A 21,659-nucleotide genomic window follows, 5' to 3' on the forward strand; every position below is an offset into this window, starting at 1 on the left:
TACATCAGTGCCTTTGCCAGGACAGCATGGCATTCCCCCAGCACACGCCTGTACCTCTGGCATACACTGATGTCTCTGCAAATTAAAGTGAGGTGCCTGCGTAAGCACTGTTTAACTGGGTGAGATCTGCACCCTCTGATGGGTGCCTGTCTCTGGCCACAGGGACCAGCAGTGCTGGTTTTGGAACCTCTGGGCTCCCTAAGCCACTCTCTAACAACATCACCCCATACCTGTGGAAGGAAGCTGCCAGCAGAGGCAGGCACAATTCCCTCTGACACGGATGGGTTCATCCAGACCTGGCCCTGCTTCTCACGTGCTCCCGTCTCCCTCCATCCATCAACCGCTGTGAGCCCATCTCTCCAATCTGGTTTCCATGCTCTGACGCACGCTGCCCGACCCGGGAGGCTTTCGGTGCTGGCAGAGCTCTGATTGACTCACCTGGGTTCAATGCAACACACCAGGGTTTCGGGTGTTCCCTTTGGGTTCCTCCGTCAGCAGCGGGTCATTGCAGCACCATGGGGCAGCTCAGCCAGGCGTGCGCTGACAGAGCCACTGCTCCTACCCATGGCTTAACCACTCCTTTTCCACCTTCCGCTGTGCTCCAAGCCACAGCCCGTGTCACTTCCACCCTCCAGACCCAAGAAGCCCCCAAGGAGGGGGGGTTTCACTGCACCACATGGCACCAGCAAGGCAAAGCTGCCTGACAAACAGCCTCAAGATGAGCAGTATCAAACGAACACGGATGCTTCAGTGCATGTTTCTTACCCAGAGGAGAGGCTGGGCACAAGCTCCAGCAGCTCTGCCCTGCCCCTTGCTCTCAGTGATCCACACATTTACATGGGGTTGGGATGCTCCAGGCCTTCTGCTCCAGCACTGTTACACAAGCACTGTTATGAAGAACTTCAATTACAGGAGTTACTGGTAAGCAGGAGTGCACCAGTGAGCACTGGCGCTGTGAGCTGCAATGGTCCAGAGCTTACCGGTTGGCCTGGGGCAGCCACATCATCTCCCAGTGGGGTTTGCTGCTCTCCACAGTGCCAGGAGATGGAAAGAAAAGCCAAGGTGGTTTCACAGGGTAAAATATCTTAATATTTATTGTGTGTCAGGACGAGAGAGTTCTATTCAATACATAAAATGAGTTAAAGCAGCACGTAATACTGACAATCAAGTCACAGCTGACTCGGTGCAAGGACACCTACCAAAGGAAAGGCACCAGGAGCTATATCACCAGACCTTGCTACAGCTTACAAAGAATCACTATGGCCTGTACTTCAGAAAGTACAACTATAAAGAAGTATATAAACCCCAGGGCAGGGATGAGACAGAAGAGCTTGGCATCAAGCAGAGACCTTGCTGAGCCAAGGGCTTTGGGCAGACAGCGTGGGTTGGAACAGGGCAACAGCCCCATCTCAAGAGCAACCGCATCCAGAGGGGCTGCTGGAGATGAGGAAAGTGTTGCTTTCCCGATGGAGGCACTGAGAGGAGCACCAGGAGTCCCACAAGGCACAGCACCGAGCCAACGGAGGAGCATGCTTGCTGTAACCACCGCAGCTACACTGATTACCCCACACGGTGGCACAGCAGAGTAGTGTCAGGACGAGTCCCCGAGCACACCAGGACAAGGCTGTGCTCGTTCCTAAGAGCTAGGTGAGAGGATCAGTCAGTTCAAAGCAAGATTTCCCGAAGCGACATCCAGAGGAAAATTGGAGGTGGTGGAGAGCCATGGAGAGCACACCCTGCAACACATGGAACAGCGTTAGCAGAGCAGGCTGGGCTATGCACAGCTTACAATGAATCATAGAATGGACTGGGTTGAAGGGACCTTAAAGCTCCTCCAGCTCCAACCCCTGCCACGGGCAGGGACACCTTCCACTAGAGCAGCTTGCTCCAAGCCCCTGTGTCCAACCTGCCCTTGAACACTGCCAGGGATGGGGCAGCCACAGCTTCTCTGGGCACCCTGTGCCAGCGCCTCAGCACCCTCACAGGGAAGAGCTTCTGCCTAAGAGCTCATCTCAGTCTCCCCTCGGGCAGGTTAAAGCCATTCCCCTTGGCCTGTCCCTACATCCCTTGTCCCAAGCCCCTCTCCAGCTTTCCTGCAGCCCCTTCAGGCACTGGAGCTGCTCTCAGGTCTCCCCTTCAGGAGCCTTCTCCAGGCTGCCCCAGCCCAGCTCTCTCAGCCTGGCTCCAGAGCAGAGCTGCTCCAGCCCTCGCAGCATCTCCATGGCCTCCTCTGGACTCACTCCAGCAGCTCCACGTCCCTCTTGTGCTGCTGCCCCAGAGCTGGACCAGGACTGCAGAGGGGGTCTCCACAGACAGCAGCAGAGGGGGTTGAATCCCCTCCCTCAACTGGCAGCTCATGCTCTGGGGACGCAGCCCAGCACACATGACAGCACATACTGCCTTGCCCCCTATCCCCACACCCCCATGTGGTACCCACCACCATGCTGAGGGTCCCCAGGGGTGACCAGGCAGCAGCCAGGGATGCAGAGGCTGCCCGTTGCACTTACATCACTGGACAGACTTACCTGGCCACAGCCACAGTGTGCTGGAGGCCACCTACACCATCTCGTACTGATTGTTGGTGATGTACTGGGACAGGCAGCAGGCGAGAATGATGCCAACCAACTGAAAAAGAGAAAACACACATCAGAGGTAGCCACAACCAGGATACGGTGGTTTTTAGGGGTAAAGCTTGATATATTGCTCCAGAACTCCAGTATTATAAAATCCAAGCATGGACAGTGGGATTTACAAACCACAACACGGGCTGCTTTGCCCTGCTTTGGAATAACTGAGAGGCTGAAGCAGAGCATCCTGCAGACATCAGCCAAACAAGCTCCCCACACGAGATGCTCCTCATCCCATCCGGTTACATTTTGCTTCATGAAGCATCTACTGTTTTATGGCAATTCTGGAGACTACATAGATCTCAGGAGCATCACAGCCAATTACACAGCCACTAGAGAACAGCAGCCACTTCTCCCCGTGGCAAGGACAAGGTTGGTGTTTTCCCATCAGCATCTGAAGGACACGCTCTTGTTATCACAACACGTCCTCCCAGCCCCTGTGCAGACATTTGGGGCCACATCCTGCTGGAGTCTGACCTACACAAGCAAAGTTAAAGGCACATTTGCATGATGGGTCCCAGCCGGCTGCATGGCTCAGCTTGCTGGAAGAGGGATAAAAGCCAGGAACCGGTAACAATTCCCAAGCCTGGCATCAGCCGGGGTAATTCGGGATCTGGGAGAGTGCAGCTCACCACTGTCTGTATGTTGTCACGTCTCAGTGACCCCACAGCTCACTGAGAAGGACAGTGTGGTCAGTGGCGCAGCAGCTCCAGCTCTCGGTCTCTCCCAGTTCCATCCAAAAACACTTGGAAGCACAAGCAACAGCCAGGAGCTGCGGCTCCCACCTCTCCCCCAGTTCAACCCATCTCTTACTGGGAACACACAGCAACGTGCTTGTTAGGGAAGGAATATCCTAGTGGGGTTCCTTCCCCCCGTGCTGGCGCAGGTCGACTTCCACCTGGAAGTTCATACCACAGCCTGTACGTGCTGGATAACGAAGGTGAATTCCAGCCCCTCTGAGGTCAAGGCCATCCCAGAGCCCAGGCTGCAGAGCATCGGAAAACCCTCGGCACTTCGGGAAACCTCACCACGGCGTCAGCGCGCCCAATGCTCAGTCTATGGGAGGGGCCCAGGGGCCCCTTGTTTCCTGATGGGATAAAGCCTGCTGGAGCAGGGGCTGGCGAGCACGCTCCTGCTGCAGCTCCTGCAGGAAGTGTCCCGCGGGATAAAGGAGGGTTTGGGGAGGACACAGAGGACAGGGTAAGTGGCACCGGTGGTGCCCTCCACAGGCACTCACAGGCATGCAGCCACGCTGAAGTGATGCCAAAACACCTCCCTGCTGAAGAGGAAGGTCAGCGGCTAGGAAAAGGAAGGGCACACATCCGACCCCAACAGCAAACGCAGGGGGTTTGCCCAGCACAGGCTCCATCTGGTTTTCCCTGAAGCCAGCTGTTTGAGGCAGGAGCTCTGTTCTCAAACAACCTGGGCTCGTGGAAACAGAGCTGGTGCTTCAGCACAGGGTTTAAGAGACTGGGGACAGCACTACAGTGAGGTTAAACCCAAGGGGAACCTGCGGGATGGATGCTCCTCCCTGGCTGACACAGCCCGTGCCTTTTGTACACGCACCAGCCTTTGTGCAGGGGTTAAACACCTCCAGAGACACAGCAGTGCCTGCGCTCCTCCTGTGCCAGGCAAGGCAGGCTTACCTGGGAGCACGCAATGCCAAAGGAGATTCCAGCCACAATGCTCATCTTCGACTCCATCACTGACGTGACCAGGAAGAAACACCCCTGCAAAGGAGGGAAAGCAGGCACGTGGCTGCAGTGCTTATCACCACAGCACACACCAGCGCCAGGGGAAGACGCTCCCATTCTCCTGCCTGACCTTGTCAAAGTCCTTCCCCTATCAGTGAGCAGCTCCCAGCCCAGCAGCGTTATCAAAGGGAGGGCTGCCCGTGGGCTGCTCCCAAGGGAACTGGGTTGAGCAAGGTGCTCCTGGTCCTTGCCTTGAAGCAGTGACTCATCAGAGGTACATCCCTTGCATCACCTGCAGGGTGAGGTCACCCCTGCCTGCGCAGCACTGGGGCAGGCAGACGTCAGCAGTGCCCATACTTCACTGGGAAATTACCTTCTTATTCAGCTGCACACAAACGCTTGGGTCTGGCTGGTCCCTGAGCTCCAAAGGAGGAGTGGAGGGGACACGAGACACAAGGAAGGGCTCATTTCTCTCTACCATACCCCCACATCCACCCTAGGGGAATTCCTGGGCTGCAGGGAGCAGTTCTTTCCAGCTACATCAGGAAGGACAAGCCCTTCTCCACCCATCCAGCTCTGCCCTGCACACCTCTAGGACAGGCAGAGGGATTTGCTGAGCTTCACTTACGTCCACAAACACCTTCAGCTTGGCCTTGCCCAGGTCTTTCAGGTCCTCCTCTGAGCAGTCGTCCTGGCTCCTGCAGCAGCTCTGGGGGATGCCTCTCTGGGTGAAGTATTCAGTTCTCTCCCAGTCCGAGTAGTTCTGCACCCCACAGCAGTGCAGCTGGAGGGGGAAGGACAGTCACCCATATCCTACCATCACTCCCATGCCCTTACCTCCCCACAAACTGCCCCCATCTCACCCAGCATCTCCCAAACTCAAACCTCCACGGTGCAGAACCATTCTCCCACCGCCACTGTGGAGCACTCACGGTTCTCTGGATGGTGTCAACAGCCTCGCTGTGCCGATCCGCAGTCACATTATAGCCCTTCAAGGCCAGGTTGAGGTTACTCTCAAAGTTGGTCTTGATCTGCAACAGAGAGGTCTCTGCGGTGCTGCCAACCCCTCCCGTGCTTGGGGACCCATGGCCCCATGTTAGTCACCTCTTGGTGATGGCAGCAATGAGTCTGGCCATGGCCAGCAGACGTTCCCTGTCCCCAGGCAGGTAAAGGCTGTATTCAAGGGCAGGCTGGGATGCTGTGTGTGTGTAATAACAAGGATGTGCGCGGTGCCGGTCCCCCCCAAGAGGCTGCTCCGTGGTGCAGGAAGCCTCAGAGGCTTTCATTTAATGATTTAATTACAGAAATCACCGCAGAAGATAGACCAAAGCCAGGAATTAAAGTCCAGGCTACTCAGCCTGTTCTGGTGAAGGGGCAGCATACACCCAGCCTCTCCCCTACGGGGACCTTACGGGTCCTTGAGGACCAGGTTGGATGGGGCTTGGAGCACCCTGCTCTAGTGGAAGGTGTCCCTGCCCGTGGCAGGGGTTGGAGCTGGATGAGCTTTAAGGCTCCTTCTAACCCAAACCATTCCATGTTCTATGGTCTTACAGGGACCAAGCTGCTCTTTGGGCCAGTTTAAACCCATTTTAACTAAAGCAAGCACTGCTGCCACTGGTCCCTCCAGTGCCATCACTGTACCTGGGTTAACACCAGCACCAGAGTGGCTCCACATCACCAGCACCAGACTCACCTCGTGCCTGAAGACGAACCCCACGACAGCGGCCACCAGGACAATGAGGAAAATGAGGGACAGGAGCATGGCATACTGCGGGCAGAAAGGACGGGGTGGGACGGGCCAGATGGGATGGGGCAGGATAGGATGGGATGGGGTTGGGATGCAGTAGGGTGGGAAAGGGTTGTGATGGGGTAAGATGGGATGTGGCTGGGATGGGGTAAAATGGGATAGGGTTGGGGTTGTGGTGGGGTAGGATGGGAATGGGTTGCGATGGGGTAAGATGGGACAGGGCAGGGTAGGACAGGATGGGGTTGGGATGGGGTAGGGTATGTCAAGGTTGGGATGAGGTAGGGCAGGACACGGTTGTGATGGGGTAGGACAGGACTGGGATGGGGTAAGATGGAACTGGACTGGGATGGGGTAGAACAGGACGGGTTGTGGTGGGGTTTGATGGGACAGGGTTGCGATGGGGTAAGATGGGACAGAGCTAGGGTTAGGGACAGGACAGGGTTGGGATGGGGTAGGATATGTCAAGTTGGGATGAGGTAGGGCGAGACAGGGTTGTGATGGGGTAGGACAGGACAGGGCTGGGATGGGGTAAAATGGAACGGGATTGGGTTTGGGTAAAATGGGATGGGTTGTGGTGGTGTAGGATGGGACAGGGTTGTGATGGGGTAAGATGGGACAGGGCTAGGGTAGGACAGGATGGGCTTGGGATGGGGTAGGGTATGTCAAGGTTGGGATGAGGTAGGGCAGGACAGGGTTGTGATGGGGTAGAACAGGACAGGGCTGGGATGGGGTAACATGAAACAGGACTGGGATGGGGTAGAATGGGATGGGTTGTGGTGGGGTAGGATGGGACAGGGTTGTGATGGGGTAAGATGGGACAGAGCTAGGGTTAGGGACAGGACAGGGTTGGGATGGGGTGGGATATGTCAAGGTTGGGATGAGGTAGGGCAGGACGGGGTTGTGATATGATAGGATGGGACAGGGCTGGGATGGGGTAAGATGGGACAGGGCTGCAATGGGGTAAGATGGGACAGGGCTAGGGCTAGGGTTAGGGACAGGATGGGGTAGGACATGTCAAGGTTGGGATGAGGTAGGGCAGGACAGGGATAGGATGGGACAGGGCTGCAATGGGGTAAGATGGGACAGGGCTAGGGTTAGGGACAGGATGGGGTTGCAATAGGGTAGGACATGTCAAGGTTTGGATGAGGTAGGGCAGGACAGGGTTGTGACGGGGTAGGACGGGACAGGTCTGTGGTGGGGTAGGACAGGAGGGAGTTGCGATGGGGTGGGCTTGGGATGGCGTGGGGAAGGCTGGAGTAGGATGGGCCGGGGAAGCGAGGTTGGGGACGTGCCGGGAGGGGTCAGGAGCGGATGGGGTCCATCCCAGCCATGGCACGCACCAGCTTGAGCATCCACGTGCTGCCGCGGCAGGTGGCGAAGCAGCCGAAGGTGCCCAGGAGCACCACGACGGTGCCGGCGCCCGCCAGCACGAAGGGGACGTTGGTGGCCTTCTCGTCCAGCAGCGAGAAGTACACGGCGAGGCTCACGCTGCCCCACACGCCCACCGCCAGCAGCACGATGCCCGACACCTGCGGGCACGGGGCACAGCTCGCCACTGTCGCGACAGGGCGGCGCGGGCGCGACAGGCGGCGGGGCCGGGGCGGGCTCTCACCCAGAAGACGAAGGTGTAGGTGAGCAGGACGCTCTTGAGGCAGGTGATCACCGGCTTCGTCTGCAGCCGCCGCGACGGAGACGCCATGGCCGACACGGGCCGAACGCAGCCGAACACGCTCCGCCCCGCTCCGCGCCGCGCCGGAGCCGCCCGAGCGCTGCCGGAGCCGCCCGAGCGCTCACGGAAATGGCCGAGCGCGACCGAAGGCGTTGGCGCTGCGCCCCGGTGTGGCGCTCCTCCCTCCACGTGTCGCCCCCTGCAGGCTACTTGCCGCCAGTGCATCGCCTCCCGCGTGCCCTATGTCACCCACTGCTTGCCCACGCCACCCAGTCCTTGCTCTCCTGCCCTGTACCACCCCCTGCCTGTCCTATGTCACCTCCTGTCTGCCCCATGCCCCCACTCCCTGCCCTCCTGCCCCACCACTGCCGATACAACCCAACGCCACCATGGACCCCCGCTCCATCCCGTATGTCCCCCCCAGCAGAGCAGGGACCAGCCGGAGCAGCCACCATAGGGCGGGCACCCCATCCCCTCCCCGGGGGTGTCCCCACACATGGCCTCTTGCCTCCCCCGCTGCCAGGCCAGCTGTGCTGTTAATTACACTGCTGGCTGCCACATAATTAGTGCATTCACACAGAGCCCCCCCCCCCCCCCCCCCCCCCCTCCTCCCCACGCCAGCTCTACCTGCCCATGCCAGGCTCATCCCTCTCCCGCCCTCATCACCGTGCTCCAGACCCCAAACCCCAGGCAGCGGCTGCCTCCTCCCATCCAGCCCCATGGACTCGGGTCCTAAGGACCGTGCTTCATTACCTCTGCGCCGCGGGGCTGAACCTCAGCTGGAAAACAGCTCCCAGCTGGAAGCGTTTGCCTCCGGACCGCGCTCGGAGCCCGCGGCTGCAGCGGGGCTCTCCCTCCCTCCTAGCACAAAGGGTCCTGAATCCCAGGGGTTCATCTTTAGCATCCCGGAACCCCATTCCCGGAGCTTGGCACAGGCTCGGCTCTCCCCTGTGTCCAAACAGGCTCCTGGCTCTGCTTGAGAAGTGAAAGGATCCCGCAACCTTCCAAAGCCCGGGAGAAGCCGGAGGTGCGTTGGAAAACGGGAGATCCTGGGACTTGTTATTTTTAACAATCCCATCGTTTTGGGCCTGACTCACGGCTTTTGAATGCTCGGGACGGGCAGCAGAGGGGAGAAGTAGGCTTGCTGAGCGCAGGCAGCAGGGCCCTGGTCCTGCCCCCAGCCCTGCACGGCCCCCAGCATGGCGCAGGATGCGGCCCCCATCCTGCTGGTTGTCCTGGCCAGGCTGGTGTCATCCACGTGGCATGAAGGTGAGTGCTGGGCTCCATGGGGATGCAGCCTGCGGGGTCCTGCTCCCATCGGGGGCTCGCAGTGGGGATGGAGGGAGGGGAGCAGGGTGTGGGTGACGGGGAGAGCAGCGGTGCCTGTGGGGTATGGGGCGCTGTGGGGGAGCAGAGCGGGTGCTGGGAGGCACCCAGAGAGGAGTAAAACGAGCCCTGCATCGTGCGTGCAGCGTTCCCGCTGACCCCCTGCTCCCACGGGACATCGCATGCAGATGTTTGCTTGGATCAAGCACTCAGTCCCACAGCGGGGTCAGGGATCAATGCCTTTGTCCTGTTTGGGGGGGTTCCCCCTTCCCTGCTCCCATCCCTATCCCATTCCCATCCCCTTGCCATTATGCCAGCACCGCTGGCTCAGGATGCTCCTACCCAGTGTCCCCAGGTGAGAAGGAACAGCAGGGGAATGTCGCAATGAAATGGCACATCTGCCTGCAGGGACACAGTGTCATCCATCCATAGAGCCCTGGTGAGGGGCTCGGTAGCCCCCCAGGAAGCATCCTTGCTTGGGGGGGGTCACTGACATCCCCACCACCAGCCCCATGGATGCCAACCCTGCCCCGGTCCCCTCCGCTCCCCAAGGCAGCGTGGGAAGCACATTGGGATGAAAGGCTTGTGGGAACGAGTGGGCAACTTCATGGAGCTTGGGGGAAGCAGCAGGGAATCGCTCCATAATAAAGTTCATGTCGGAAAGATTTGTAATGGAGTTTCCTCCCCGGGGCTGCTGCTGGGAATGGGCTCAGGGGATATCCCCTTCCTAAAGCCTGGAGCAGGGTGAAGGGGAGTTGCAGCCACAGCAGGGCTGCTGCTTTACCCGGGGTCCCTTCTCTCCCAACCCATCGGGAGCAGGGAGCGCGGTGGGATGGAATGGGATGGGATGGATGATGTCGAGGAGGGGGCCAGCGGAAACAGAGCGGAAACGTGAGCTCAGAGCTGGGGAATGCCGTGGCTGCTGCGGCGCCGAAGGGGAGGACAAAGCCCTCGGCCCCTGCCTGCTGGTCCCTGGCCCATGGCGGGACATGAGGATGGTGCAAGGCTGTCCTCCCCCTATCCCTGGGGCCATGGGTGGTGTGAGGCCAGCCCTTCCAGCAGCTTCATGCTCCCTGATGGGAGCGGGGAGGCTGCAGCATCCCTCGCCTTGGCCAGGGGCTCCACTGGGATGAGGGGGCAGCTCTGTTCCTTTGGGATGCTGGATGGTGCCACGGAGCGGGTGGAAGCACTTCCCAGCAGCGCAAAGCCAGGGGTCGGTGCCAGCCCGCTCTGTGCCAGTGCCTGTTTCCTGCCATAACCACGGCTCCTGCCACTGTTTAGTCTGCAGCCGGTGCCAGCACACACAGTGTCACTGGGGACTGGGCTCACTGTCTGCCAGGCTTAACCCTTGCTAGCAGCCCCAGGAGCAGCAGGACAGGGACGGGAATCTCTCGTTGGGATGTTTCAGTGCCGGGGGGTGCACGGAGGCATCATCACCTGGGTGCTGCTTCAACCACAAACCATGGCACAGCAGCCTCCTTATCTCTTTCCTCCTCCCCAGGGTCTGGCTACTACCCCTCCGAGAGCCACACCAACGAGGTGTACACGGAGGACGTGCCCCCAGAGCCTGCCCTGGACTACCACCGAGGTACCCTCACCCCAACCCATCCCTCGGGGCTCCCCACGGGCACACTGGGTCACCGCGGGGCCGGGTACCCCCCTCACTTGGCTCCTGCCCCACAGTGCCGCAGTGGTGCGCCACGCTCAGCATCCACCGCGGCGATGCCACCTGCTACTCGCCCCGCGGCGGCTCCTACCGCAGCACCCTGGGTACCCGCTGCGAGCTGAGCTGTGCCCGCGGGTACCGGCTGGTGGGGCCCAGCGCCGTGCAGTGCCTGCCCAGCCGCCACTGGTCCGGGATGGCGTACTGCCGACGTGAGTGAGCCCCGGCATCCCCAGTGCGTGCCCTGCCCTCGGGTATGGCCCGGGAACCGCACCCCTCCTCCCTCCCCTCTTGGCTTTGTCCATGGCAGAGATCCGGTGCCACGTGCTGCCCGCGGTGCTGCGTGGCTCCTACGTGTGCTCGGCCGGGGTGCAGATGGATTCCCGCTGTGACTACTCCTGCCTGCCCGGGTATCAGCTGGAGGGGGACCGGAGCCGGGTCTGCATGGAGGATGGGCGCTGGAGCGGCAGCGAGCCAGTCTGTGTAGGTAAATTCTCACCCTCTGTCCTCACAGCGCCATGCATGCAAGGAGAGGTCACCTCCATCCCTGGGGTGCTGCAGGTATCACCTCCACATCCCACCCAGGTATTGCTAGGTACCAGCTCCTGCACCTCGTGTACTTGGGTCCCTATCAGTGATGCTCCCAGAGGCGCTGTTATTCCCAAAGCATGGGTAGTGCAGGGCACATTGGTCCAGGATTGAGGCATTCCACAGCAGGTCTTGCTGACTCTAGGATGCATGTGCTATGCATCCTGGAGCACAGCACCCTGGGGTGTCCAAGCACTGGTACCCAGCTCTCACAGCCCAGCCCCAGCACTCACAGCCTCCCTGACTGCCTCTCGTCCCTGTGGGCAGACATAGAGCCTCCCAAGATCCGCTGCCCGGATTCCCGGGAGCGCATAGCCGAGCCTGGCAAGTTGACTGCCATCGTCTACTGGGACCCCCCCCGTGTGAAGGACTCTGCGGATGGCATCATCAAGAGGTGAGGTGAAGATGCTGCGGGCATTGCTGGCTATGGACTGTGCTGGGTACCACTGATGGAGAAACCCATCTGCTGGATGCAGGGTGATGCTGCGGGGCCTGGAGCCCGGCTCGGAATTCCCTGAAGGAGAGCACATCATCCGCTACACAGCCTATGACCAGGCCTACAACAGAGCCAGCTGCAAGTTCAGTATCCGTGTCCAAGGTGAAGCCATCCCCAGGCTCCTCACCCCATAGCTGGGACCATGCCCCATCGCCCCCAGCCCTCACCACAGCCTTCCCCTCCGCAGTGAGGCGCTGCCCTGTGCTGAAGCCCCCGCAGAATGGGCACCTCTCCTGCACCTCCGACGGCAACAACTACGGGGCTACCTGCGAGTACCAGTGCGATGGGGGCTACGAGCGCGTGGGGACCTCCCTGCGGGTCTGCCAGTCCACACAGCAGTGGACGGGCTCCCAGCCCATCTGTGCACGTAGGTGTGGGGCAGGGTGAAGGGATGGGGAAGGGGCGAGGGGGTGAAACCCTCCCCACACGCTCCCCTCTCGCCCCAGCCATGCAGATCAACACGGATGTGAGCTCGGCCGCCAGCCTGCTGGACCAGTTCCATGAGAAGCGCCGTCTCCTCATCATCTCAGCCCCCGACCCCTCCAACCGCTACTACAAGATGCAGATGTCCATGCTGCAGGTGAGGAGACTCTCCCGCTGCCCCCCTTCCCACCTCCACTCCAGCAGCCCATCACCATCACCCCTCCCATCCACAGCAAGCTGCCTGCGGGCTGGACCTGCGTCACGTCACCACTGTGGAGCTGGTGGGGCAGCTGCCGCACGAGGTGGGACGCATCCGGGAGCACCGGCTCTCCCCTGGCATCATTGAGGAGCTCAGGTGAGAGGGGGGCCATCCCTTACCTTGGCTGTGGGCAAACCAACCCAGCTCCAACCTGTTGTGCTGTAGGGGCTTGCGCACCACCATTAGGTCTGAATGCAGCATCCCCAGACCTGAGGAAGCGATGGGAGCCAACACCCCCAGAGAACACAAGCATTGTTGGATGGGGTGGGCAGGCTCAGCCCTCCATGCACCCCCCCTCCAGCCTTAATCCCAGCTCCCCTTGCACCCCCTCAGGCAGTTCCTGCGTCTCACCCGCTCCCACTTCAACGTGGTGCTGCTGGACAAGGGGGGCATGGACCGGGAACGCTACATCCGCCCCGTGAACCCCGACGAGCTCTTTGTGTTCATCGACAGCTACCTGCTGAGCGAGCAGGAGGCGGCTTGGCGGGCGCAGAGCGGGGACCCCTGTGACTGAGGCAGCGATGGGACCCCCTCGGACACCTCCCTTCCTGCTTTCCTTGTCGCCCACTGCAGAGGAGGAGCAGGGAGCTGCAGGGAAGGGGAGCCCCGTGCCCGATGCTCTGGCACAGAGCACGGCTGGGGCCATGTGCTGTAGGTGGGGTGGCTCACCAGGACCTTGGTGGGAGACACTGGAGGGCCTCTGCTCAACGCCAGGGCAGGGGGGACAGGCAGGGCAATAAATAGCCTCTAATAGAGCAGCTTCACCATCATCATCCTCACCCCGTGCACAAGCTGAACCCGCTCCCTATGGCCCGGGTCAGCCCTGCTGGGCAGGGTCCTGCCATAAAGTCTGTATTCAAAGCTACAGCCCCACGCTCAGCACAGCCAGCAGCAGCCCACCGAGGGCTCAACATCTCACCCTGCCCCTTGCTTCCCCTTACCAGCTACAGGCACCCTTCCTGGGAGCAGTTCTGGCAATAGAATTAACTTGAAATAAACATATTTGTTATTAAAAGTCAGTGCTGGAAGAAGGTGTGTTGAGGACAGGCTTGGGAATGAATGCTTCCTGGGGAACACCATCCCCAGGTGACCCTGCGTGGCTCCATCCTGGCCGTCTCCAACACCATCATCATCCCCAGCCAGGGCTGGGATGTGCAGGGCTGCCCCAGTCCTGCAAGCAGTTGGCAGGAGAAGGCAAGGAGGGAGCAGACTGTGAAACCCAGGGGGTGGGAGGAAGAAGAATGGAAAGGACTAAAAACCCAACCACATCCCAAAGCATTCTGCCTGCGGGGAAATAAAGGGAGGGTCCACAAGGACTCCAGTTCAGCCTGAAAGCTGCTGCAAAGCCTAAGACAAAAGGAGAACCCTTTAAACAAAGCTGGGCCAAGAAGACTTTCTGCCCGAGCCTGTTTAGAGGTGATGTTTATTAAAGCGTAAGGATAAACCAGAACAACCCACGTCTGGCAGCTCTGCTGGGCCATGCAGTGACTGTATTCCTGAGTCCCAGTGCCTACAGCTTCAGCTTGGCCATGGTGGAGCGGAGCTGGAGCGTCCCCTCTGCCCACGAGCCCGGGTACTGACACATCTTCTGCCATAGGTTCAGCTCCTCGCCCGTGGAGTCCATCCAGTCCACAGCTTGCCCATTGCTCATGCCTGTGGGAAGGATGGATGTCGGCAGAAATCACTGCCCCTGCCTGCAGCGAGGCAGCCCCAGGCAGGGCTGCTTGTGCCCATGCTTTGATGGACCCCAGGGTTCCTCGTGCCCATGCTTTGATGGACCCCAGGGTTCCTCATCCCCATGGTTTGATGGGCCCCAGGGCTCCTCATCCCCATGGTTTGATGGGACCCAGGGATCCCTGTCCCCATGGTTTGATGGACACCAGGGCTCCTCATCCCCATGGTTTGATGGGACCCAGGGATCCCTGTCCCCATGGTTTGATGGACACCAGGGCTCCTCATCCCCATGGTTTGATGGGACCCAGGGATCCCTGTCCCCATGGTTTGATGGACACCAGGGCTCCTCACCATTGCCCACTCCAAGCCGGACACCCCCAAGGAAGTCATTGCTGGACAGTGGCTCCCTGTCCCAGACCGTCAGCTCCAGGCAGATGTGCTGCAGGTCCTCGGGGTTGATGCCGGTGTAGACGAAGGTGTGGTTGTAATGAGGGTTCAGGGTCTTCTTCACCACCGGCGTCTTCCTCTTGGAGGCTTTGGTCTTGTGCGGCAGGAGGTAGCTGGGGAAGCAGCCCCTTGGGTTTAGCAGCATGGCCTGAGCCCACCTTCCCTCACAGGGCTTGGGAACAGGGACCACTGCAAGGGGCTGGGGCTCTGCTCTGCCTCCTCTAAAGCTCCTCAGCAGGCTGCAAGCAGCCTAAGGATGGGCGAGGGCAAGGACCAGAGGCTGCTCATCCCAGCTATGCTGCCTGGTGGCTGTGGTGGCAGTTGGAGCCCTGCCCTGCACACAGTATCCCACCATCACCTCTCAACCAGCAGAACCCAGGGGATTTGGTACCAGGAGCATCTTCCCTCTGGGCAGACAGCAGAGTCCCTGCCCTCCCCACATCCCCACAGCAGCGCTGGGAAGTGCCCTGGGGTGCAGCCAGGGAGCACAGTGCCCATCCAGGAACCACACTCACCCCTTGACAAAGCTGTCTGAGGTCCCCCCGGATTTGGCAGCCGTGAGGTTCCTGGCTTCTTTGATCCAGACCTGGAGCTCACCACCTTCCCCTGTTTTGCCTGGGAAAAGCCCACCACAGCAACAATCAATCAACCCTCATTTCCACCACCTTTCTAGCAAGGTCTTGATGAACACATTAGACTCAGGCACAGATCCCAGCTAGATCCATCCCTTACTGATGAGGTGAGGGCAGACAACTGGTCCAGCCCCATGAAGGCACTGGGACCACTCGGCCAGCCTGAGGACAGCCAGGTCTGCCCCGACCCAAAGCATCATTGCAAGCACAGCAGAAGGGAAGGCTGCAGTGGCACCATGCAAGAAACCCGCCCAGACCCAGCTCTCGTGGCCACAAGCAGGTCCCACACACTACACATTGATCCACAGCACTCACCCTTCCTGCCGTTCCCAGCCACAGGGTGCTTGGGAGATGGGATGTACTTCATGGACACGACCAGCTCCCCCTTGTACTGGTGAAGGCCAGCAGCATCCACCCCAATCTGCAAAGAGAAAGACTTAAACACTGCTGGAGGGTGAAGTGGACATGGTGGTGGTCTGGCCTGCCTGCAGCACCTCCCCATGCTGTGCCAAAGGGCCTGGCCTCTCCTAGATGTGGTTTAGCTGGTACAAATGCCTATGGACCATCCACAGCATCACCAGCTCAGACTTTGGGATCCTTCTTTGGCTCCATCACTTCCCTTAAGAAACCCTGTTTAGGGGTTTCCACAAGCCCCAACATCCCAAAACTGAGCCCACACTATGAGTTGGTCCAGAGAACCAGCCTCAAGCCCAGCAGCAGCGTCTGTTGCCAGGGAGCTGCAGTAAGGCCATCCCTGCTTTGCTCTGGAATCACAGCAGGATGTCCAGGCCAATTTCCGCCATTTGTTTCCCTGCATTGGCTCCAACTCCTCCCAGTTGGGGCAGAGCCAGGAAACAGCATGGAAATACTTGATGGAGCAGAGACAAGCTTCACAGCATCACACAGGGGACTTAGCGAGGAAAAGAAGGGGGCCTCTCTGCCCTTATGTCCTATGACAGCTTTGCTGCCTGCTGCTGGGGGCTTCACTTCCCCAAGGGTCTGACTTGAAACAAGCCTTTGGCAGCTCCCGCATCCCCCTGCATCCCGCACCGAGGTCTCCGCACCGCCCCGGGCAGAGGGATGCAGAGGGATGCTGCGGGCGCAGGGCAGCACCTTGCCGTGCAGGGGCAGGAACTCCTCCAGGTGCCTCTGGAAGTCCCAGGCGTGCAGCGGCACCTCCACCTCACCCAGGAACGTGTTGCGGCCAAAGCGGTCGTGGTGCCAGACCGAGAACTGCAGCGTCCTCTCGGGCAGCAGGGACCTGTGGATCTCGTACTAGGAGGGAGACAGGAGATGCCCTGTGAGCAGCCTGAGCGCACGCATCAGGAGCGATGGGTGCACACAGGATGCTTGTCATCCTTCCCAACCTCAAAGTGCTGGGGCAGTGGTGCAGGAGACCATGCTCTCCCCAGAGCCCATACAGAGGCAGGACCAGGACTCATGGCATCCAGCCATCCCACCCCATCCCACCACAAGCAGAGCTCTGCCAGGCCGCCGAGCCTCAGGTGGTGAAACCTCAGCAAACACAGGGCTGCAGGAGCCTGGGAACCAAACTAATTCCCACTTTCCATCCCTGCCTCCCTAGGGATGCGCCGCCAGGCTCAAGCATGGAGCCAGCCAGTCCTATCACCTTATGGAGGCTGCAGTGGGGATGGTGAAGGGCAGCACCGTGTGTCTCTGGGCTCAGAACTGCCTTATCTCTGCCCCAGCAGCCACGCTGCTTCCCTCCAACCACTGCAACCTTCCTGCAGTGGGTCCAGGAGCCTTGTCCATGGAAAGCAGTGCACAGGGTAAGCAGAACCAAGCCCTGGGGGTTGCCACAGGACCAGGAAGGCAGCCTGTGACCACATCCACATCTGCACCTCCACCCCACCACGGCCCCAGGGCTTGACACCACAGCCCCATCAGAGTCCCGAGTGGGTCTTCCCAGCCTTCAGGGTGTTTGGATATGGGTCCTCTGCAGAGCCAACCCCGCCATGGTTTGGAGCACATCCCTCCCCTGGTTGGTCCAGCAGCATCCCCAGGGCTGAAAGCCCGCATCCCAGCTATCCCCATCACCTTGAGCAGCTCATTGTACAGGGGGTTGATGGTGTTGCGTTTGATGGTTGTCTTGCGCTTCCCCTGCCGGGATTTGTCAGGCAGGAGGTAGGTCTTCACGTACCTGATGGGAGGAACAGCACCGAGGTCTCACCACAGCTGACCCGCCGAGCCTCCCAGGGCAACCCCAGACCTCCTGCCCCGCCAAGACAGCCCCCCCCAACCCAGCCATCACCCCACGGCTCTCACGGGTTGGAGCGCTTCTTGCCCTCGTCCCCATAGGCCAGCTGGCGGCACTCCTTCACGTGGATGAACAGGGTTTGCGTCTTCTGCTCGTAGCTCAAGGAGAAGGAGATCCCCCCGGTGACCGCGACGCTGCCGAAGTCCCCGGCCTCACTGTAAATGCTGACCATGCTCCCCAGTGTGCTCTGGAAGACACAGCAGGGCTGAGCCAGTGCAGCATCACTCATAGTCCCTCCTCATCCTCAGCAAGGCCTCTTCTGCACAGCCACCCTCATCCCCGTGGTTGGGAATGGATGCTAAGTGCATCCCATCGCATGCAGGCTCCATAGAAGAGCTGGGCCTCCTTGTTTTGATTCCCTTCAAGCCCCCATACCCACATCTCTTGTCCATGCAGCCCAGAGGCTGCCCACCCTGCCTCCCTCACACCCATTCCCCTTCTCCATCAACTCTTCCTGCAGCAGAGCAGAGCAGAGCATGGCCCCACGCCATGGGGACTCTGGAATAGGCTGCTGAGGGTAGTGGTAGAATCACCATCCCTGGAAGTGCTCAAAACCACGTAGATGAGGCCCTCAGTGACACGGGTTAGTGATGGCCTTGGGGTGACGTTTGGACTCGATGATCTTAAAGCTCTTTTCCAACCTGGTTTATTCTATGATTCCATGACTCACGGAGGAGGTGCCGCTGCGCAGGCTGCCCCGGGCCACCCTCTGCCGATGGATCTCCACCAGGTTATCAATGTCCTCCTCCTCCTCCTCCTGCAAGGAGATGGACCAGCCATGCATGGGGAGCATCACCAGCCAGGCAGCCAGCTCCATGGCATGATGAGGGTCTCACCAGCTCTGTGTTGAGGCCTGGGACCGACTTGCTCCTGTCCCCCAAAGTGCTGCCTTCCCCCACAAAGTCCTCGGGGCGCAGATCGATCACTGACTTGGTGTAATCTGCACAAGGGATGGGGAGGAGGGAGGCAGTGGTGCGGGACACGCACAGCCCTGCTGCTCCCACCTGCACCAAAAGCCCACCACCCATGCCAGCACCTAAACCCCCCTGCACCGCACACAGCGCTCACCTGCCGGCCTCACCACCCGACGTGGGTTCTTCTTGAACATCATTTCCTGCTCATCCAAGGCGCTGCTGCGGCTTCCCACGGCAGCACCCTGCAGAGGACAGGTCCCGTCAGAGCAAGGCAGGGATGGGCATCCCATGGGGATCCCGGTCCTACAGCCAGCACAGGGCACGCACCCGTCCGGAGAACACGTGCTTGGAGTGGAGAGGGAGGGTCAGGCTGGAGGCAGCAGGTCCTGCTGGTGCAGGAACCTGTTTTCCATCTCGGAGAGGGGCGGCTCTCTCCAGGGAGTTACTCCTGTGGAGGACATGGAAAGGTTTGTCCCAGGCCAGGGGCAGAGCTGGGAGAACAAGGGCTGGCCAGGATGTGCCATCTCCCCACAAGCTCCCTGGAGCACAGGACCTGCCTGCCTACAGACAGGCTTCAGCCCAGCTCCCCCTCACTAGGCTGGGAGAACCACACTCCATATAAAGGTCCTTATCCAACCCACCCAGGGAGCCCCTCACCTGCCTCCCAGCCCACCAGGACTCGGTCTGTAGCCATCCAGGCTCATGTTTTCCATGGATTCTGTGTCGCTTTTGCCATCCCGAGGGTCTGAGGCATCTGGAAACAAGCTGCAGACAAACCAAACCACAGGTATGTCCTGTTTGGCGAGGAGGAGGGACTGAGAGGGAGCTGCTGTGCCAACACCGAGCCAAGCAGCATCGCTCCCATCCCTGTGGCAGATGCCTGGGGCTTCAAGCAGAGCAGACAGCGGGATCCTCACCTGGGCCCCTCCCGCAGTGCTGGGGGGCTCTGCTTCTGCACTGGGGAGGAGCTTTTGGGCTCCCCAAGCTGGGCTTTCTGGAGGAGGGTTTGTCCCACGGTCTCCCTTTTGTTGGCTGGAAGGAGAGAGGCATCAGGAGAACCAATGCACCAAGCCCATCGCCTGGAGCAGGAGCTGCTCCCAGCCAACCAGGGAAAGCTGGAGCATCCAGAGGGCCAGGATGCAGGAGCAGGCATGACTGTGGCACCCCTACCTGCTGCCTTGTGGCGCAGGGACAGCCGCACCATGTCACTGCCCAGGCGGTTGGCGAAGCGGTTCACCCTCTGGTCATAGAACCAGTCGCCTGTTGTCTTCTTCAACTCGCTGCAGGGCAGGGAGGCAGTGAGGGTGGGGAGGGGGGCACCCCAACACCACCCTCAGTGCTGCCACCAGGCAAAGAGAGCATGATCACAGTGGGCACATTCAGCAGGTGATGATGCACTGGGCAGATGATGGACCCAGCTACATTGCCAGCAAACATGGGAGCAAGATGGGGTTTATAGGACAAGAACAGCCAAGAGGAAGGACCTAGGGTGCTCTAAACACAGGATGACAAGGGGCACGGGGGTATGCTGAAGTAAAGTAAGGGGGGGAAAGGAACAGGATGGCATGAAGACCCAAGAGTGGGTCACAACCCAGCTCTCCATCACCCAACCATGGATGCCCACCCTGGGAAGTGACAGCAGAGACATCTGCCCTGCACTGAAGAAGACGAGCAGGGGTAGGCAAGGACCACGGGGTATCAAGCTGGGGTAAGTGGGGCCAGGAGGGGCATGCAGCAGTCCCAGCCCGGGTACTCACGCCTCCTTGGAGCAGACTTTGCAGCGCCAGGCGCTGTTGGGGCCGTACGTGCGGCAGTCCCGACACACCAAGTGGTTGCAGCCCCGGCAAGTGTTGGCCTTGGGGCTGACCCGGCCCAGGCTCTGCTGGCAGCGGGCACACGTCCGCTCGCTATAGCGCTGGCTGCCGCGCTTGGCCCCCTTCCGACGGATCTCCAGCAGCTCGTTCTTGAGACGCCTGCTCGGACCCCAGCAGTGTCAGAGCCGCGACGGCCCCCACGGCCCCTCGGAGCAAGGTCCGGCCCCAGCCTCACCTGATCCTCCTCTCCTCCGCTTTGCGGAGCTCCTCATCGCGCTGCAGGACCTGCAGGATCAAATCCTTCTCCACATCCGACAGGAAGGACAGATCCACGGCCTCCGACATCGCTCCGCCCGGGATCGCTCGCTCTCAACCAGCAGTATCCGGACGCGTCCGTACTGGGAGCAATGCCCGCTCTCAGCACAGCCGCATCCCGGCTCGCAGCCCCGCCGGGTGCCCCGGTGCCCGCAGCCGGGGCAGGGCTGGCTGCCTCCTCCTCCCAGCCCCGAGCGCCCGCACCCAGCCGCCTCCCGGCCCTGCCCAGGGCACGGCGCTGCCGCGGGCCGCCCGCCAGCCCCGCTGACCTCAGCCGGCTCTGCGGGACCCAGTACGGCCCAGAGGGGGAAGAGCTGCCCCGGGCTGCTGCACCCACTCACCTCTCCCCCCCCCCACACACACACCCGGGGCGGCGGGGGCAGGATCCGGCCGGGCTCCGCACCGCAGCGCCCACCCCGACGGAGCCGGTCCCGGAGCGCCCACCCGGGGGTCTCTGCACACCCGACGGCAGCGGTGAACCGAGGCACGGACGGCGGCTGGGAGCGGCTGCTAGCGAGCCCGATGGGAGGGACCTTCCTGCCGAGCCCGGGGACAAGAGGAGCGAAGGGACGGGACCGGGAAACAACGACGACACCGACCCGGGCCGCCGGGGCGGGCACAGGTGGCAGCCCCGAGCCTGACCGGGACGGGAAGGAAGGGAACACCCCCCCCCCCCCCCCCCCCCGCTCCCCCGGTACCTGCCTTGGCTCCGGCCGGCGCCTCCCGGCAGCGGCGGGGAGGGAAGGGAGAGGGCGGTGCCGCCTCCTTAAAGGCACCGCACCCGCCGCACCTCCGGCACCGACGGCGCGGCCCGGGCGGGAGGCGGCGCCCGGCGCGTCCAACCCCGCGGTTGGGGCTCAGCAGCCGCCTCCCCTCGGGCACAGCTCCGGGTCCCCGGGGACGGCTCCCCCCGGCACGGCCCGCTCGGTGCCTGGAGCGGGGCGCGCTGCCCCCGCTGCTCCCCTGCACGCAGCCCGATGTGAGGGCAGCTCCTCCCAGAGAGCGCACACAGGCCGGTACGAAGGGTACAGCCACCCGAACTGCCCCTCGGGGTCCCCGGGGTGCCCTGCACGACAGCAGGCTGTGGATTGAG

The 21,659-nt window shown here is 60.9% G+C and overlaps 3 protein-coding genes across 5 annotated transcripts; 1 reads left to right on the forward strand and 2 right to left on the reverse strand.

Moving 5' to 3' along the window:
* Positions 1–1,072: 1,072 nt before the first annotated feature.
* Positions 1,073–7,827, reverse strand: TSPAN6 (tetraspanin 6). Of its 2 annotated transcripts, XM_061446166.1 has the most exons (8): positions 7,681–7,827; positions 7,409–7,597; positions 6,015–6,089; positions 5,254–5,352; positions 4,950–5,105; positions 4,274–4,357; positions 2,526–2,625; positions 1,073–1,736 (listed from the first exon to the last, which is right to left on the reverse strand). In XM_061446166.1, the coding sequence occupies exons 1-7, from the start codon at positions 7,765–7,767 to the stop codon at positions 2,557–2,559; spliced, it is 759 nt and encodes a 252-aa protein (XP_061302150.1). In that variant the 5' UTR covers positions 7,768–7,827; the 3' UTR covers positions 1,073–1,736; positions 2,526–2,556. The 2 variants fall into 2 exon arrangements, with proteins under 2 accessions (XP_061302150.1, XP_061302151.1); XM_061446167.1 differs by lacking the exon at positions 6,015–6,089.
* A 916-nt stretch (positions 7,828–8,743) lies between these two features.
* SRPX2 (sushi repeat containing protein X-linked 2) lies at positions 8,744–13,499 on the forward strand. The gene is made up of 10 exons (XM_061446165.1): positions 8,744–9,006; positions 10,565–10,651; positions 10,747–10,938; positions 11,037–11,213; positions 11,582–11,708; positions 11,791–11,912; positions 11,998–12,177; positions 12,257–12,390; positions 12,467–12,588; positions 12,826–13,499. Exons 1-10 carry the CDS (start codon positions 8,937–8,939, stop codon positions 13,004–13,006), a joined length of 1,392 nt encoding a protein of 463 aa, XP_061302149.1. The 5' UTR covers positions 8,744–8,936; the 3' UTR covers positions 13,007–13,499.
* Positions 13,500–13,844: 345 nt separating this feature from the next.
* SYTL4 (synaptotagmin like 4) lies at positions 13,845–21,378 on the reverse strand. Of its 2 annotated transcripts, XM_061446164.1 has the most exons (17): positions 21,265–21,378; positions 20,487–20,649; positions 20,195–20,410; positions 19,608–19,717; positions 19,355–19,469; positions 19,095–19,202; positions 18,765–18,885; positions 18,592–18,679; positions 18,360–18,463; positions 18,194–18,280; positions 17,532–17,710; positions 17,304–17,406; positions 16,359–16,520; positions 15,561–15,666; positions 15,129–15,228; positions 14,518–14,726; positions 13,845–14,145 (listed from the first exon to the last, which is right to left on the reverse strand). In XM_061446164.1, the coding sequence occupies exons 2-17, from the start codon at positions 20,594–20,596 to the stop codon at positions 14,003–14,005; spliced, it is 2,061 nt and encodes a 686-aa protein (XP_061302148.1). In that variant the 5' UTR covers positions 20,597–20,649; positions 21,265–21,378; the 3' UTR covers positions 13,845–14,002. The 2 variants fall into 2 exon arrangements, with proteins under 2 accessions (XP_061302148.1, XP_061302147.1); XM_061446163.1 differs by lacking the exon at positions 21,265–21,378 and having other exon boundaries at positions 20,487–20,822.
* Positions 21,379–21,659: the final 281 nt, after the last annotated feature.

Source organism: Pezoporus flaviventris, unplaced genomic scaffold (genome assembly GCF_033815535.1).
Source record: "Pezoporus flaviventris isolate CSIRO_AGI_PZ_B2104156 unplaced genomic scaffold, CSIRO_AGI_Pfla_v1 ptg000005l, whole genome shotgun sequence".
Classification (NCBI taxonomy): Eukaryota; Metazoa; Chordata; class Aves; order Psittaciformes; family Psittacidae; genus Pezoporus; species Pezoporus flaviventris.